Below are 17,872 nucleotides of genomic sequence, written 5' to 3'. Positions count from 1 at the left end.
ATACAGTGCGAAAATGAACCAGCTATGGAGCTATTGAGATCTGCACAGCGCTGTAGGAGATGACCGTACTGGGAAAATACTCAGTAACAACAGATAGTCAGCACATATGAAAGATTTCAGTGTAGGCACCATCTGTAGACTTAGCAGGGAGCAATTCGTTGGGCTCCCAGAACATGTTCCTCTGGTAGGCCCAAGGCCCTTCAGTCCGACACTGTATAAGGGAACTATTATAAAGAGAAACTATATATACTAGGGACTATTATTAGGGTGAACTATTATATAAAATGTGGTCTATAATTTATAAGGGAGAAACTATTTATAAGAGGACTATAAATAGGGGAAAATTATTATATATAAGGCAGCTATTATTTATAACGGGAACTTTTTATAAGAGGGTATAACTGTTAAGAGGACTATAATTTATAAAGGGTGCTATTAGTGATAATGGGGACTATTATTTATAAGGATTATTATTTATGGGAGGGATATTATTAATAAGCAGGAACTATTTATAAGGGAGCAGTATTATTTTTAAGGGATGACTGTTACTGATCAGGGGAAGTAGTGCAGATAAAAGAGACTTATTTAAAGGGGAGACTATTACTGTTACAGGGCACTATTTATAAGCAGGGACTATTACTTATTAGGATGCACTATAACAACTGATGACTGGATACTAAAATCTATTAGGTGCTACATAGGTGGTCATTTCAATTGAAATAGTCACAAGTGGTAGTTTTACACCAACCTCATCTCTTTTCTAAAAGTAGAGCCAATACCATATAAATCTTATACTTACAGAGCTTTTGAAGTGTAAATGTTGACACAAATCTACACCAGCTATGTAGATTTCTGTAGATGATCTGGCAAATCTTCCACTGTCGCAGGTTCCATTAAAGGGGTATTCCATTCTCAAAGATCCTGTTTATACTGGTAGAAATGCTGCTTTGTGTGTCTGCTATGTGAACTTATTCATCTTATTATTTACACAGGATTACCATAACCACAGACCTGTGAGATAGGACACGTGACATGTGACGTCACTGACTACTCTCACTGGTATCTACAGCTCTGCCAGCAGGACAATCAGTTCAGCTAATTGCAGATTGCTGATAAAGCTGAGTTCTGTTATCTCTCTATGCATACATATAGACAACACAGAGTCCATTCTCTACAAGCCTGTGCATATTATCTGATCTGTATTGTGATACTTCAGTGTGCCGTTCAGCAAGACGATTGGGGGTGGGGGGCTACAGGAAGTGAGAAGAAGAGACAACAGGCAAAAAGTGAAATGGGAAAACCCCTTTAAGACTAGTCTTGATGAACCTGTCTGTACATTGTGGCATTTTGCCACATATCATAATAAGGTATATCTTTTATGCTGAAATGGGTGTCAAAAATGGTCATGTCACAGTCCCTTTGATGTCAATGGGAAACTGTAGCATTGTGCTAACCACATGGGAGATTTTTTTTTTTCCAAGAATGAAAAAAAAAAAAAAAAAAGTTGCAGAAAAGAAACCGTGGCATTTTTAATCCTGTTGTGAATTCAGTGTGGAGTTTCAATATAAAGAACTAATACATCAGGACTCACAGTGACATCCAAAATATCACACAAAAAAAACAACAACATGTAGCCACATTCTGATTCAGTGCATGTCTCAGAACATCCACGATGCTGCACCAACATAAGCCAGGGCCGCCGATAGGGCAGTACTACTGGTACTGGCGTCAGGGGCCCGGCCAAATTGAAAAATGGGGGGGGCCCGGTTTTGGCCCGCCACCGTGTGCCGGCCCCCTGGCGCCCGTAGCAGTCATTGTGTATGTCCTAGTTCAACTCAGATCTGCATCCAGAGGACGCAGATCTGAGTTGAAGACATACGCGGCTGAAGCAAGGAGCTGTGTCAGCTCCTCGCTTCACCGCTGCGTGCCTCTCTCGCTGACACATATGCGGCTGAAGCGAGGAGCTGACCTGTGTCAGCTCCTCGCTTCGCTGCCGCCGCTGCTACTGGCTTGTAGACGCGATGGCTGAAGCGAGGAGCTGACCTGTGTCAGCTCCTCGCTTCGCTGCCACCGCTGCTACTGGCTTGTAGACGAGATGTGATCACATCGCGTCTAAAAGCCAGTAGCCGGCGGTAGCAGCGAAGCGAGGAGCTGACACAGGTCAGCTCCTCGCTTCAGCCATCGCGTCTACAAGCCAGTAGCCGGCGGCGAAGCGAGGAGACTCAGGACATCAGGACTCACAGTGACATCCAAAATATCACACAAAAAAAACAACAACATGTAGCCACATTCTGATTCAGTGCATGTCTCAGAACATCCACGATGCTGCACCAACATAAGCCAGGGCCGCCGATAGGGCACTACTACTGGTACTGGCGTCAGGGGCCCGGCCAAATTGAAAAATGGGGGGGGCCCGGTTTTGGCCCGCCACCGTGTGCCGGCCCCCTGGCGCCCGTAGCAGTCATTGTGTATGTCCTAGTTCAACTCAGATCTGCATCCAGAGGACGCAGATCTGAGTTGAAGACATACGCGGCTGAAGCAAGGAGCTGTGTCAGCTCCTCGCTTCACCGCTGCGTGCCTCTCTCGCTGACACATATGCGGCTGAAGCGAGGAGCTGACCTGTGTCAGCTCCTCGCTTCGCTGCCGCCGCTGCTACTGGCTTGTAGACGCGATGGCTGAAGCGAGGAGCTGACCTGTGTCAGCTCCTCGCTTCGCCGCCTCCGCTACTGGCTTGTAGACGCGATGTGATGACGTCACATCCCGTCTATAACTGTGCGCCAGTGAGAGACAGGCGCACAGAGAGCTGCGAGGGAACGAAGGAGAAGGTAAGTCAGTCAGTGTAATGTGGAACGTGAAACTGGGGGCAGAGAGAGGACGGCATGACAATGGGGGCAGAGATGGAGGGACATGAATATGGGGACAGAAATGGAGAGGACGGCATGACAATGGGGGCAGAGATGGAGGGACATGAATATGGGGGCAGAGATGGAGAGGACGGCATGACAATGGGGGCAGAGATGGAGGGACATGAATATGGGGGCAGAGATGGAGGGGACATGAATATGGGGGAAGAGATGGAGAGGACGGCATGACAATGGGGGCAGAGATGGAGAGGACGGCATGACAATGGGGGCAGAGATGGAGGGGACATGAATATGGGGGCAGAGATGGAGAGGACGGCATGACAATGGGGGCAGAGATGGAGGGACATGAATATGGGGGCAGAGATGGAGGGGACATGAATATGGGGGCAGAGATGGAGAGGACGGCATGACAATGGGGGCAGAGATGGAGGGACATGAATATGGGAGCAGAGATGGAGGGGACATGAATCTGGGGGCAGAGATGGAGGGCATTAATCTGGGGGTAGAGATGGGGGACATGAAACTGGGGGCAGAGATGGAGGGGGGGACATGAAACTGGTGGCAGAAATGGATGGGCGGACATGAATCTGTGGGCAGAGATTGGGTGGGAGACATGAAACTGGGGGCAGATGAAGGGTGTATATGAAGCTGGGGGAGAGATAGAGGGGGGACATATAATGTACGGGTGACTGTAGGAGGATTATACTGTGTGCGGGCACATGAAAAATTAATGAGAATGGGTGGAGTCAACATAACAGTGGGTGGGGCTAAATTTTCCGCGGCGCGCGAAGCGCGCCGCACATTTTGTCCCTCTTTTGGTTCTTCAAAAGTTGGGAGGTGTGGGTACAGGGGGCAGTGGAAAGATGTTAGAAGGTGGAGGGGGGTGGGGGTGGGATTGTTGGGACATCAGGTGTGCGGCACTGTGGAGAGGGAATGTCTGGGGCAATAATATATAAGTTTTTAGCTGGAGAACTACAAGGCACACAATAGCTCCAAAGGTCTGTGTGCTTTGTATTAATAATGATGTAGGCTGCTATGTTACTAGCATAGCAGCCTGTTTGGGGGTGGGACTTTCAATATAAAGGAGTGTTCACATTGCGTTTTTGGCCTCCCTTGCCGGGATACGTTGGTAACCAGTCACAATCACCTCCCCACTTATTTCTGCACGGAGAACTGCAGGCCCCCCTTTTTTTTAATGGCCAGTTCTTCGTGCAGGGATAAGTTGACAGCTGATTTTGACTGATTACCAACGTATCCCGGCAAGGGAGGCCAAAAACGCAATGTGAAAAAGCCCTGAGGATTTATTAAGAGGGCACTTATAAATGGTGTTGGCTCTCTATAGGCGCTGTCACACGTAGCAGATTATACCTGCAAATAGAATCTGATTAAGCCTTGTAAAGCTGCTAAATAAAGGGAAATGTATTACAGAATGGGTATGTCGCAAATTAAAGTAGTTTTAAAATGGCGGCGGGGGGGGGGGGGCAGACACTTAGGCTGTATGGGGCCCCAAAATTCCTGATGGCGGCCCTGACATAAGCAATATATGTTTGGGCTGTTCCTCATTGGCAGATAGAAGTTTTGTAATACAGACCTCACTACTTTGCAAAAATACTAAGACTTAAAAATATACAACACAAATTTGATATCAAATTAATTATATGGACCCAGTTAATACATTTATCAGGTTATTTATGCCGCACGGTGATTAGCACAGCAGTTATAACATAAAAAGGCAAAAAAGGTTTGGTCATCAAGGCCTAAAAGAGGCCAGCCACTAAAGGGTTAAAAAAAATAATAATAAAAATTAATATATTTTTTTAAACCATACAGTATACTGGCATTTAGAGTTATATCTCTATGCACCAGTCTATTATGAAGGAAAACAAAATTACTATTAAAGCCTTGGGTCCGAAAAATTCTGCAGTTGAAGATGGTCGGAGCTGTGTTTAAGACCCGAGAAAGCCCAAGGAAAATTTACATAATATAAGACTTGAGGGGATCCCCCAGAAATCACCTCTTTATTATTCAGTGCAATGAGCTGACACAGTGCAGTGAAGAGTCATCAGCTGGGTGAAAGGGTATGATGCCTGGGTAATCGGGTAAGCAGGCCTGAAAACTGGAAGACTCCCGGGAAACCTGGATGAGCTGACATGTCTTCTACTGTACATTACAGCTTCAGTCAATGGAAACTAATGTTGTTTGCAGAATGTGAACTATGGCCTTAAAGGCAAATATGGCCTTTTTTAAGATTATGCAAATAAGGATAATTTGAAATAAAAACCCCTCAGTGTCTTAATAGGACTGTTACATTCATGTTCTGATGCCCACTGCTGGTCACGTCCACGTCTACCTGTGCTATTGCACAGACTGGCATATCACAGCACTACAATAGAAGCAGCTCCGTCTTATGGCAATATACACATTACATGAGCATTCTAAGAAGGACTTGTGAGAACACACAGGGGCAGCCACAACAGGTATGTAGCAGTGGTATAAAGATTGTTATTTTCTGCATTATGTGAACTGAAGCATTAGTCTTATCACCTCCATCAAGACTTACATGCTTTACACGAATTACATGTAAAATGGCAAACGGGTAGACCTAGACCAATGGGCAGTCTACTTACTCTTGTGTTGTTCCTTTCTGCTTTCAGTTCTGAGATCTCTTCCTCCTTTTCTAGAAGTTGCTCCCTGCACGCATTCAGTTCTTTTGTGAGTGCAGCAAACTCCTGCAGACATGATAGAAATGATTCTGTTACAGCATTATAGTTAGAATGTGAGCAGCACATAATGCAATGGTTAATCTTAAAGGAGTCTTCTGGTATCATAGGTCATCAATATCGGATCAGTGGGGGTCCACAACCCATGATCCCCTCCGATCACTCAGTTGAGTGCTGCTTCTGCTGCAAGAAACTGATCTCAGACAGCAGCATGTATCAGACCTCTACCAATAAGACATTGATGACCTATCCTAAGGATATGGCAACAATTTTTAACTTCCGGAAAACCCCATCAATGTTCAATACAATTTTTTTATGTATAAAAAATGAAAGGCATTATGTTTCTGAATATTAACAATACTGCAGAGTTCTATACTAGAATTAGGTCTAGCTTGTAAAACATCCATTCATCTAGCTAGCCAATAGACAGATACACAAATGTAGAAGAATCCACTAAAATAGTCAAATACACTACTCTTTTATTATTTCATAATCATGGGATTGAGTAGTTCTTTATATGAAAGAAAGCCACATATCACAATTTATATATAAATATAATGTTTAATACTGTATATTTTAGGATGTTCCACCAATGGACATAGTCTGGTACTTTATTCATACCTTAAACCCAAAGTCAAAAACATCTCTATTGCAGGGTAAAAGCTGGCCATGCACTTAAAGTATAATTGGCCAAAATGCAGACAGCCGATCATAATTCAGGTCCTTGTACAAACAATCCCACTAGCAACCTGCCAGCCTAAACTGGGGATTTTCCGGGCAAGAAATGTAAGGACTGTTACTGCTATTAATGGGTTAATAAATGCACCCATATACCTTTAGCAATGTTTTGAGTGATTTATTGGTGTCTCTGGGAGCTCCTGTATTTATTTACATGGTTCAGGTTTCTGCTTTTAACTTCCACACTAACCCTTCCAACCTTACTCCCCACCTCCCATACACCCACTCCCTGTCTCTCTAGCTATCCCGCCCACTACTAGCCCTTCCCTACCTACTCTGCCCATCCCCGGACCCCATATTATATTTACCCATCTTCCTTCCTTTCAGGCTTCTTCCTGTGGGACTGCTCCTCCCTCTTTACCAATTCTGCTGGCTATTCTCCCAGTGCTGTTCTGTGTGATGATCCACCTCTGCTGCGCATGCGTGAGAGCTGCGCAGTAGAGATGGATTATCGGCAGCAGTGCACAGAGCATTGTTGAGAGATGTGGTGGCTGACAGAAAAGAAGGAGGAGCCATTTGCAGGAAGAAACCTGGAAGGAAAGTATGATGGAGTGGATGGTGGGAGGGGGAGAGTAGTAGTGGTGATCCGTTTCCAGAAGCAAGCGAACCAACATTGGGAGCTAAATGGTGTATCTGACCATATGACTCAGGATTTCTGACGTCGCCAAAACACCCAGGTCCATGAAAAGTAACAAATGACAGGTGTGTTACTAAATACTCCCTGGACAATTCCTTTAATAATCATGCTATTGGTGGGTTCACATCTGCACACCAGTCTTCGCTTTCAGTTTCTGTCTTCTGCCGACAGGAGACGGAAACCCGGCAGACCATGTCCGCCTGTGAGCGTTTTGTGGTCTCTGCGGCGAAACAGTTTTTTTTAAACCGGACATAAAGTCCTGCATGTCCGACTCTGAGTCCGGTTAAAAAAAAACGCTCACTGGTGGACACTTTGAAAACACATTCAAATAAATGGGTTTGAAAAATGACTGCTGGTTGCCGTCTCCTGTCCAGTTTCTTGGGTAGAAGACGGAAACTGAAAGCGGAGACCCGGAGCAGGTGTGAACCCGCCCTTATCTGTATTATACAAATGTCTCAACTGCATTTTTCTCTGATACTAATGGTCAATTTTAACATCAACCTCTGCGGTCGTCATCACATTTTACTATGTGTATAAAATGCAAAAATGTAAATATAAAAGATTCCTTAATCAAAATCAGAGGTTTCATCTCTATACAATAAACATTTAAGATAATAGAACTTGTTCATTAAAAACCAGCAAGTAGTTAAACTACAAATATCAGTTTAAGGGACCCTTCACACGGAGTAAACGTGTGTGTATTTTTGCAAAGTACACGTGTAAAAATAAGACTCCCATTGGCTTCAATGATGGTTTTTACACGTGTAAAAATACGCCTGTAAAAATACGCCTGTAAAATGTCATTGAAGTCAATGGGAGTCTCATTTTTACACGTGTATTTTGCAAAAATACACGCGCGTTTACTCCGTGTGAAGGCTCCCTAAGGATTCCAAATCTATCCACATGGTGATGTGTATTTATTTCACAGAACATACTTTCCACATAAGTGAAAGCATTTGCCATCCCCTTTGTACTACTGTGTTATGCAATGGTACGGGATGCTAATGGCCTGTGCTCTTATATTTGCCTTCCAGATGTACATGAACCAGGGGAATTCTGTCATCCACAATCATTGTTTGTAACAGAAATGTTGTATGTTTGGTCATAGTTTACAAGCCCAGAGGTAAAAAACCCTTTGCATAGTTAATGTAATTTGACAAGCACAACTGCACTCTTAAAGTTTGTTCACAAGTTATTCATCTGGGAGACTGGTGGAACAAGCTATACATTTTAACTCTAAAAATAAATACGTACCTTAAAAATGTAATTTTTTTTTAGGCGGCAGCAACACCGCCAAGAGAGAAAATGTCTAGAGGAAAGCTTTACCATTCCCCCATCCCTGACATGTCTTCATATCTCTTCTACATAGAATGTGTCTCTAGCCTCCTACACTAAAGATTCACTCTGTTCTTCATTTTAAACACACAACACAATGGAGGAGATTTACTGTATTCCTCCAAGTACACCAGAGGAATACTGCACCAAAGATAGAGTGCATAGCATCAGTATCTGATCACTGGGGGTCAGACATATGGATCCCCCACAGATCAACTGTTTCAAGTGACAACAGTGTTCGGATGAGCCCTGAATACCAAGTAGAGTGCCGTATAATGCCTAGGGGCTTTGCTTGGTATGGTGGCTCACTTGAATGGGACTTTAGTGCAAGCAGGTCACACGACATAGACAAATGAATGGACCATTATTGACCTGTGAAGCTGGTATACGTATAAAAAGTGGAGAGAAGTTGTTCTAATTCTAGAAGTTGTGTAGTGAAAAATCACATAGCAAAACAAAGCAATTCAGAAGAAAATGAGTAAGGTAAAAGACAGTAGAAATACAACTGTCCCAAACAAGCCCAACTTTTTACACATCCCATGACATTGCACTAGAATGGTGTTAGATGATCCCATGTAAAGTTTTGTTTATCTAGTGTCCATAGTACCAGTGACTATAAGGCCGGGCTCCCACGTAGCATAAACGCCACAGCAAAAACTGCAGCATTTTACAGTCATTTTAATGTCTAGCAAATCTCATCCATACATTGCAGAAATATATGTGCAGCAGAAATGCTGCGATTTGGAAATCACAGCAGGTCAATTATACCTACAGAAATGTTGGCGGTTGCCAACATAGTTTAAAGTAGAAAATTCACTTTCTGTGAAAAGCACTTGCATTTGTTTGGCACTTGCTTTCTAGAAGACTTGAGTCTATTGCCTGATCAGTAAATACAACCAAAAAAAAAGTCATGTTTTATTTTCTAAGGGGGCGTTCACACTACCGTCGGTGTCCGACAGGTAGTGTCCGCTCCTAGTGTCCGCTCAAAATCTGGCAGGGACGTTAGGAGCGGACACTAGCTGTGTCCGTGACACCTGTCATTTATTTAAATGGGCATCGGGTGCGTTCTTTTGCACTCCGTGCCTGTCCTTCCCTGTCCGCAAGTGAAGATGTCCGACTTCTCAAGCGGACAGAAAAACCCGACAGAAAAACCTGTGTGTCGTCCGCTTACATTCATTTCTATGGGAGGGTGCTGTTCGGAACGGCTGTTCCGAACAGTGTTCGCTCATCTCTACTTGCTACCCATTGTAAAATTTGGTGAAGGTTCCATCATGCTTTGGGGCTGTGTGGCCATTGCCGGCAACGGGAATCTTGTTAAAGTTGAGGGTCGCATGGATTCCACTCAGTATCAGCAGATTCTTGAGAATAATGTTCAAGAATCAGTGACGAAGTTGAAGTTACGCCGGGGATGGATATTTCAGCAAGACAATGATCCAAAACACCGCTCCAAATCGTCTCAGGCATTCATGCAGAGGAACAATTACAATGTTCTGGAATGGCCATCCCAGTCCCCAGAACTGAATATCATTGAACATCTGTGGGATGATTTGAAGCGGGCTGTCCATGCTCGGCGACCATCTAACTTAACTGAACTTGAATTGTTTTGTAAAGAGGAATGGTCCAAAATCCCTTTATCCAGGATCCAGGAACTGATTAAAAGCTGCAGGAAGTGACTAGAGGCTGTTATCTGTGCAAAAGGAGGATGTACTAAATATTAATGTCACTTTTCGGTTGAGGTGCCCATACTTTTGCACCGGTCAAATTTTGGTTTAATGCATATTGCACATTTCCTGTTAGTACAATAAACCTCATTTCAATCCTGAAATATTACTGTGTCCATCAGTTATTAGATATATCAAACTGAAATGGCTGCTGCAAACACCAAAATATTTAGAACTAAAAATGATTAAGATTAATAGGGGTGCCCAAACTTTTTCATAGGACTGTAGTAAAAAACAGCGTTTTTGCAATCTCACAATGCGTTACTTAATACGGGTGCAATGATATGCTGTGTGTGTATTACAAATGTTTGACATCTTGCTTGCTGAACACCTGCTGAGCGACACCAAAGACTAAAGCACTGTCTTAACTAACAGCTGGAACGATAATAACACTATACACAAATTCAACGAATCAAAATAATTTCAGTTTAGAAAACACGAATGACTCTCACAGTGTACACTGGACAAGAAAATCGCTCTCTTATGTCAATCTAATTAAAGTAATTTTCTGCACTCAATGCAAACTCCCAAAACTGTTACTATGGAAACACAACTTTAAGAATCCACAAACGTGGGTGGGAAGCTATGGGTGCTATTAATACACTCATCAGACATTAGCAGTCACATTAAAAAAAGTACTGTATGTTAGAAGAATCAATATGATTGAAAAATACAATTAAAGTTCATCTATTATCACAAACTAAAAATTCAGCTTTAGAAAAAAAAATTTGCAAAATCTTTCCAAAAGTCATAAAACTTAAAGGGAGTGTACGCCATCAAAACTTCTACACCAATGATATGCTGTTGTAGGAGTTGTAAGTCACATATTGAACATATGCTATAAGGAGAAAAGTATTCAGCTCTTGACTACTGAATTCAGGTCTATCATTCAGGGGTATCCATGCAGACTGACTCTACTTTATAAAAAAAAAAAAAAAAAAACCTCATAGAATACCAGTGTGGTACTGTACTAAGATGCCAACACTGCAACAAGTCGGTTTGTGATATTTCTTCCTTCCTAGATATTTCACAATCAGCTATCAGTGATATTACTGAACACTGTGGTTGAGTTGTTGTGGTTCCAGTATACTTCCAAAGTTACACTTTTATGCACTGTGTTAAGCAGAACATAATGCATAAAAATCGTTGAATAAGTGCAGAGCTGCAAAACTTCTCTAGTATTAATGTCAGTACAAAAACTGCAATGGGAGCTTCACGGTGTGGATTTCCTTGGCCGAGAAGCTGCATGCAAGACTTGCATCAACTAGTATGCATCTGATGGAGCACACCAGTGCACAACACAAGGTCCATGAAGACATGGTTGGGTGAGTTTGATGTTTGACTGACCTCCACAGAGCCGTACCTAAACTCCACTAAATACCTATAGGATGAACTAGGATGCAGAGGCTGCAGGCTAGAAACCCCCACTCAACACCAGTGTCTGATCACACAAAGATTCTTTTAAATGAACAGGCAAAAATACAGCCAAAATCTTGTAGAAAGCCTTTTCAGAAGAGTGGAGCCTGGTTTAGCTGCAAGGTGGGGGGGGGGGGGACCAACACCATATTAATGGCTGTGGATTAACTATGGAATCTCATAAAAGCTCCTTAAGGTTTAATGTGTAAGAATAATAAAAATTCTGTGTTATGCTTCTTCCTGACATCCGCCATACATATATAATGGATATCCAGACTTTAAACATGGAGCCTGCTCTGCAGCTAAGCTTAGTATCATAGTCACCATTATTTTATACAGCAGAGATCCAGTGGTAATGCCTGCGGTCAGAAGGTACCATATAATAGAGGTCAATGGATTTTGCAATATACTGCAATGCATTATTGTATGATATGGTCCTGCCTGAATGTCATTTGCAACCTTCTGATGGGTACAAGGGCTGTAGCCAAAGACAGTACAATGTGTTTGATGGACCACCACTGAAACAAATACAATAGAGTGAGAAAATACAGTTCTACCAATTAAACCAGTGTATAAATACAAGAAATACTCTAGATCATTTATCAACACGCCACAATATAAAATGTATTAAATCTATCTGCGATGCTACACACCATTTCATTTACAATGCTGGTTATTAAACAGTGACTCATTTGCCCAGAGGAATCTGGAGATGACTCCTATAGTAGTAAATTAAAATCAACATTGCTCAAATGGAGCAATAAAGTATATTAGAAACAATCTTGAAGTATAAACGCTCAGCATGGTTCAGACAATCCCAGATTTTGATAAAATATCACTTACAGAAATATCAGGGATTAGTAACATTGCAAATAAAGCGCTTCAGTTATTTCTGCAAAGGTTAAATCAGGCTACATGTTGCCTGCACATAAACACGTTGTACGCTTCGTAAGTGCAGAAGGTATAAAACCCCTATCAATTCCAAGCCCGAAAGTGACATTAGGACAGCGCCGCACCTCCCATGAGGCGACCTGAAGCGACCGCTTCAGGCGGCGCTATGCCAGGGCCTCGGGAGGGCGGCATTTTTGCTGACCTAAGCCACTCCAGGACAAGCTGTCCTGGACTGGCTTAGCGTCACAGTGTCTGCAGCCCGACACGGGAAGCGAGCGGTGTATTGGGGCGGCCCTGCTGGACACAGCGCTGCTCCAGCAGCCGCCCCTCACACTCAGGCAGAGAGCAGGTCTTCTCCCTGCCTGATCTCTGCCTGCGAACGCTGCTCGCTACGCTCGGCCACGCCCCCTTTCCGCTCGACCCGCCCCTTCCGATCGGCCCCGCCTCTTTCTTGTGACCCCCGCCCCCTCGGGGGGGGCTTTCTGACACCGCTTCAGGCAGCAGAAAGCCCAGGTTCACCCCTGCATTAGGAATGTACACACAGATGTTACAATGTAACGTCTTCTATCAAATATGCAAAGGAGAATAACATTTAAAACTGTAAACTTTGTGTAAAGATATCAGGATGATTTCTTGCTGGCCCCTAGAAAGTAGCATTGTAGTCAAGTGACGTGAGTTTAGGGGTGTATTGATAAGCTCTGTTTGATCGCCTGATAGCTCCATCAAAGAAAACACAAAATGGATGGCTAAATTTGTAACAGGCCCAGTCTTAAAGGGGTATTCCCACCTCACATACTCATCAGTCTTTACTGCTGTAAAATCTTCTTTCTTCCTGTTTTTTTTTTTTTTTTTTGCATCATTTGGTGGGCGGGGTTTCACACGCAACCTGCCGTTTAGCTCCACCCCCAAATTCACATGTTGCTCCGCCCACCCATATTGGACTATGAAGTACAGGCAGCAGCAACTCCATTCTGTGTTACATACAAAGACTGCCTGTCTCTGCCATAATGAACACAATTGAATTAGCTAGCCTGATAACTGGGAGAACAGAAGAAATGAAAGCAGCTCCTCTCCCCTATCTGAGTGCAGGAAGCTAGGTCACATGGTGTAGACACAGAAATAGCTAGATACACAGGCTCACTCCCATGCACTTAGCCCCTGCTCCCCCTGAGAGCAGCAGATACATCACTTGACTCATGAGCAGCTAAGTCAGGGCTGTGGCCATAAAGAATTGAATAAAGTAAGATAGTGGACAAACAAAGCAGCTTTGCTGAAGCAATGTATTTAGGAAAAGTCTTAAATCCACATTAACAAGCAGTATAGATAGGATCCTTGTGATGGGACAACCCCTTTAAAGCATAAATGTCCATTTTTCAGGATAAGCTGCATTGTGTGAATATCAGAACAAATACTGTTTCTGTTTATTATCTGGTTAATGATTTGCATAAATTAGTAGTGTCGCTCTTTGTATGCCATGCCTATAGTTTGCCTTTCTTGCTAAACTGGTGGGTGGAGATTAGCTGCCATACCTGCATACAGTAAGTACAGAAGAATCTGAGACCCCAATGCTAGTGTGACCCTAGCATAAGGTTAGATACACATGAATGTGTGTCCATTGGTCTGTGGGAGAACAGTGAAGCTGCCACTTGAATGATATTCGTGTCATTTACATATCCATTTATTTCATGTAGTCAGCCTAGGTCGAAAAACAAACAGGAATAGGACCTGTCTTGAGTTTTGCCACAGGCTCAAGGCACTCTACATAGACCTGCAGATAATGCATGGGCATGTGTATGAGGCCATAGGAAATAATGGGTCAGTGTACTAGCCATTAAAATGCATAAAAACACAGCTAGCACATTGACAAAGTGTAATATCTTTGCCTGTTTGGGTCTCTGTGCCACCCTCCACTCACATGCTGTAGTACAGGTTCTTGTTGTTCTGTCTAAATACTGCTCTATTCCCTCATCTCTATAATTGATTTTCCTCCACACCCATCTCTTACACCTTTGCTTCCCTCTGCTCCTCAAATAGTTAATCTTTGCCTTACCTATGTGATTGACAGCCGATCTGCCAATCAAGCCTGTGGTGGGTTCTGTTTTTCTTATAAACAGGTCATCTGCCTGCACACATGGCACACCGACCTAAAAAACTGAGACATGCCTCGCGGGTTGCAGAATGCCTCTGGAAGAAAAACCACTCCAAGGAAGACTTCCTCAGTTACAAAGAGGCAGTTCTCACATTTAAGAACACACTCACTTCCGCAAAGCAGGTCTACTTCACCACACTCATATCTGCACTCTCTCGCAACCCCGAACAGCTATTCTCCACCTTCAACTCCCTCCTCCATCCTCCTGCCCCCCCTCCGACATCACTTATCTCAGCTGATGACTTTGCCTCTTACTTCGAAACTAAAATTGACACCATCAGAGACAGTCTCACTCTATACCCCCGACAACCCCTCTACCCAACTACTTACTGCTCCTCATCCCTGACCTGTTTCTCCTCCATCACTGATGAAAAACTCTCCTCCCTAATCTCCAAATCCCACCTCACCTCCTGCGTGCTTGACCCGATCCAGTCACATCTCATCCCCAAGCTCACTGAAGTCATTACTCCAGCCCTAACTCATCTCTTCAACCTATCCCTAGCCAATGGATCCTTCCCCTCAGCCTTCAAACATGCCACTGTCACTCCTATACTTAAGAAACCGTCCCTCAACCTGTCCTCTCCAGCCAACTATCGTCCCATCTCACTGCTCTCGTTTGCCTCAAAACTGCTTGAGCAACACGTCCACTCCGAACTCTCCTCCTATCTCTCGTCCAACCTGCTCTTTGACAGACTTCAGTCAGGCTTCAGACCCCAGCACTCCACTGAAACTGCCCTAACAAAAGTTATCAATGACCTTCTAACCGCCAAGCGCCATTACTCTGTCCTCCTCCTCCTTGACCTTCTCCTCTGCCTTTGACACAGTTGACCACTCTCTCCTGTTAGAAATTCTCTCATCCCTTGGCATCTCAGACCTGGCCCTTACCTGGATCTCCTCATACCTCACCGACCGCACATTCAGTGTCTCCCACTCACACACCACCTCCTCACCACGCCCTCTCTCTGTAGGTGTCCCCCAAGGCTCCGTCCTAGGACCTCTCCTGTTCTCCAGCTACACCCTTGACCTGGGCCATCTCATAGAATCTCATGGTTTCCAGTAACACTGTTATGCCAACGACACCCAAATCTACATCTCTGGACCAGACATTACCTCCCTGCTGGCCAGAGTTCCAGATTGCTTAGCGGCCGTAGCCTCCTTCCTCTCCTCCCGCTTTCTCAAACTGAACATGGAGAAAACGGAGTTCATCATTTTCACCCCACCCCGTATGGCCCCTCCACCTGACCCATCTATCAAAGTTAACGGAACCCCACTTTCCTCTGTCCCACAGGCACGGTGTCTTGGTGTTACCCTGGACTCCAAACTATCCTTCAAGTCACACGTTCAAACCCTCAACACCTCCTGCCGCCTCCAGCTCAAGAACATCCATCGAATCCGCTCCTTCCTCACCCCTGAAACTACCAAGATGCTCGTCCATGCCCTCATAATCTCCCACTTAGACTACTGCAACACCCTTCTCCATGGACTCCCAGCAAACACCCTCGCCCCCCTCCAGTCCACCTTAAACTGCGCTGCCCGCTTAATTCACCTCACTGCCCGATCTTCATCGGCTGCTTCCCTCTACCAGTCCCTCCACTGGCTACCTATAGCCCAGCGAATTGAGTTTAAGCTATTAATGTTAACATTCAAAGTGATCCACAACTTGGCCCCTCCATATATCTCTGAACTAATCTCCCGCTACCTGCCCACATGTAACCTCAGATCCTCCAACGACCTCCTACTCCGCTCTGCTCTCATCTGCTCCTCACACAACCGCCTCCAAGATTTATCTTGTGCATCCCCCATACTCTGGAACTCCTTACCAAGACACATAAAACTGATCCCTACAATCACAGGATTCAAGAAGGCCCTGAAGACCCTATTCAGGAAGGCCTACAACCGCCAATAACACTATCACCACACCGCCATCTCAACTGTCTCCCCCCTCTCCTTCTGTCTCTACCCCCTTCCCCCATAAATTGTAAGCCCTCGCGGGCAGGGCCCTATACCCCACTGTGCCAGTCGGTCACTGTTAGTATTATATCTACCTGTATATTTTGTGTATTGTATGTAACCCCCAAATGTAAAGCACCATGGAATTAATGGTGCTATATAAATAAACAATAATAATAATAATAATAATAATAATTGCTGGCTGTTGGGGACTTGTCCTTGCTAAGCGTTTCTACTTGTTGTTTATTTTATTGTATTTATTGTTTTCTGACCTTTGTCTTTTCTTGTGACTACTTTTTTGGATTGTGATTTGGTACTGCTTTGTCTTTCTGGCTTTGACCCTTGGCTTGCTGACTTCTCTTCTGTGGTGTGTTCAGTGGCGTAACTACCACCATAGCAGCGGTAGCAGCTGCCACAGGGCCCAGGACATTAGGGGCCCGGTGACAGCTGCTACCGCTGCTATCATTATTCTCGGAGGTCTTTTCGGACCCCCGAGTATAATGATCAGGGCCCCCTGTTGGTGGAATACTTTCCACCAACAGGGGGCCCCGAAGCTGCAGCAACGGCTGAGACACAGGAGCTGCAGCTCTGGCTCCTGTCAGCGCTGCAGGACGCTCCCCCCCTCTCTCCCCCCTCCCTTTCTCTGATGTCCTCTGCCCACCAATGAGAGGAGGAGGCGGGGCTTATCCCTGCCGAGCTCCTGCACAGAAGAGAAGAGGAAGAAGCTGCTCTAGGAAAATGAAACTGAAGTTACACAGGTACGTACTGGGGTTACTTATTACTATCAGGCATTTGGGGGGATTACTTGTGTTTTAGTAACTCCATGTGCCTCATAGTAATAGCAGTTAACCCCATCATCTCCCTCACATTAACCCCTGTTTGCCTCACCATAAGAGTTACTGATATGTGAGACATTTGGGGGTAATAGTAATGAAGATAGTTTATTATTACCTCCATGTCTCTCACATATCAGTAACTCTTATGGTGAGGCACACAGGGGTTACTGTGAGGGAGATGATGGGGTTAACTGCTATTAATATGAGGCACATGGAGTTACTAAATTGTAATGCACAGGACCAGATTTTTTTTTATCCACAATTTGTCCTGGTATAGCGGTCAGCGGTGACAGTATTTAGTCCTGTAGGGGCCACTAAGGGACATAATACTGTGTGCAGGGGCCACTATTGGGTATAATACTGTGTGCAGGGGCCACTATGGGACATAATACTGTGTGCAGGGGCTACTATTGGGTATAATACTGTGTGCAGGGGCCACTAAGGGACATAATACTGTGTGCAGGGGCCACTATTGGGTATAATACTGTGTGCAGGGGCCACTAAGGGACATAATACTGTGTGCAGGGGCCACTATTGGGTATAATACTGTGTGCAGGGGCCACTATGGGACATAATACTGTGTGCAGGGGCCACTATTGGGTATAATACTGTGTG

At 44.4% G+C, this 17,872-nt stretch overlaps 1 protein-coding gene across 8 annotated transcripts in view; it reads right to left on the bottom strand.

Annotated features, from left to right (window-relative positions):
- The window catches only part of PPFIA2 (PPFI scaffold protein A2), a 243,722-nt gene that overhangs the window by 115,448 nt on the left and 110,402 nt on the right, over nucleotides 1-17,872 (bottom strand). For all 8 annotated transcript variants that reach the window (XM_075274514.1, XM_075274519.1, XM_075274515.1 and 5 more), the window contains one exon: nucleotides 5,492-5,593. In XM_075274514.1, coding sequence (XP_075130615.1) covers nucleotides 5,492-5,593 — 102 coding nt within the window. The remainder of the gene's footprint in view (nucleotides 1-5,491; nucleotides 5,594-17,872) is intronic.

Source organism: Leptodactylus fuscus, chromosome 5 (assembly GCF_031893055.1).
Source record: "Leptodactylus fuscus isolate aLepFus1 chromosome 5, aLepFus1.hap2, whole genome shotgun sequence".
Classification (NCBI taxonomy): Eukaryota; Metazoa; Chordata; class Amphibia; order Anura; family Leptodactylidae; genus Leptodactylus; species Leptodactylus fuscus.
Note: the sequence above shows the minus strand (reverse complement) of the source record. Positions and strands in the feature narration are given on the sequence as shown.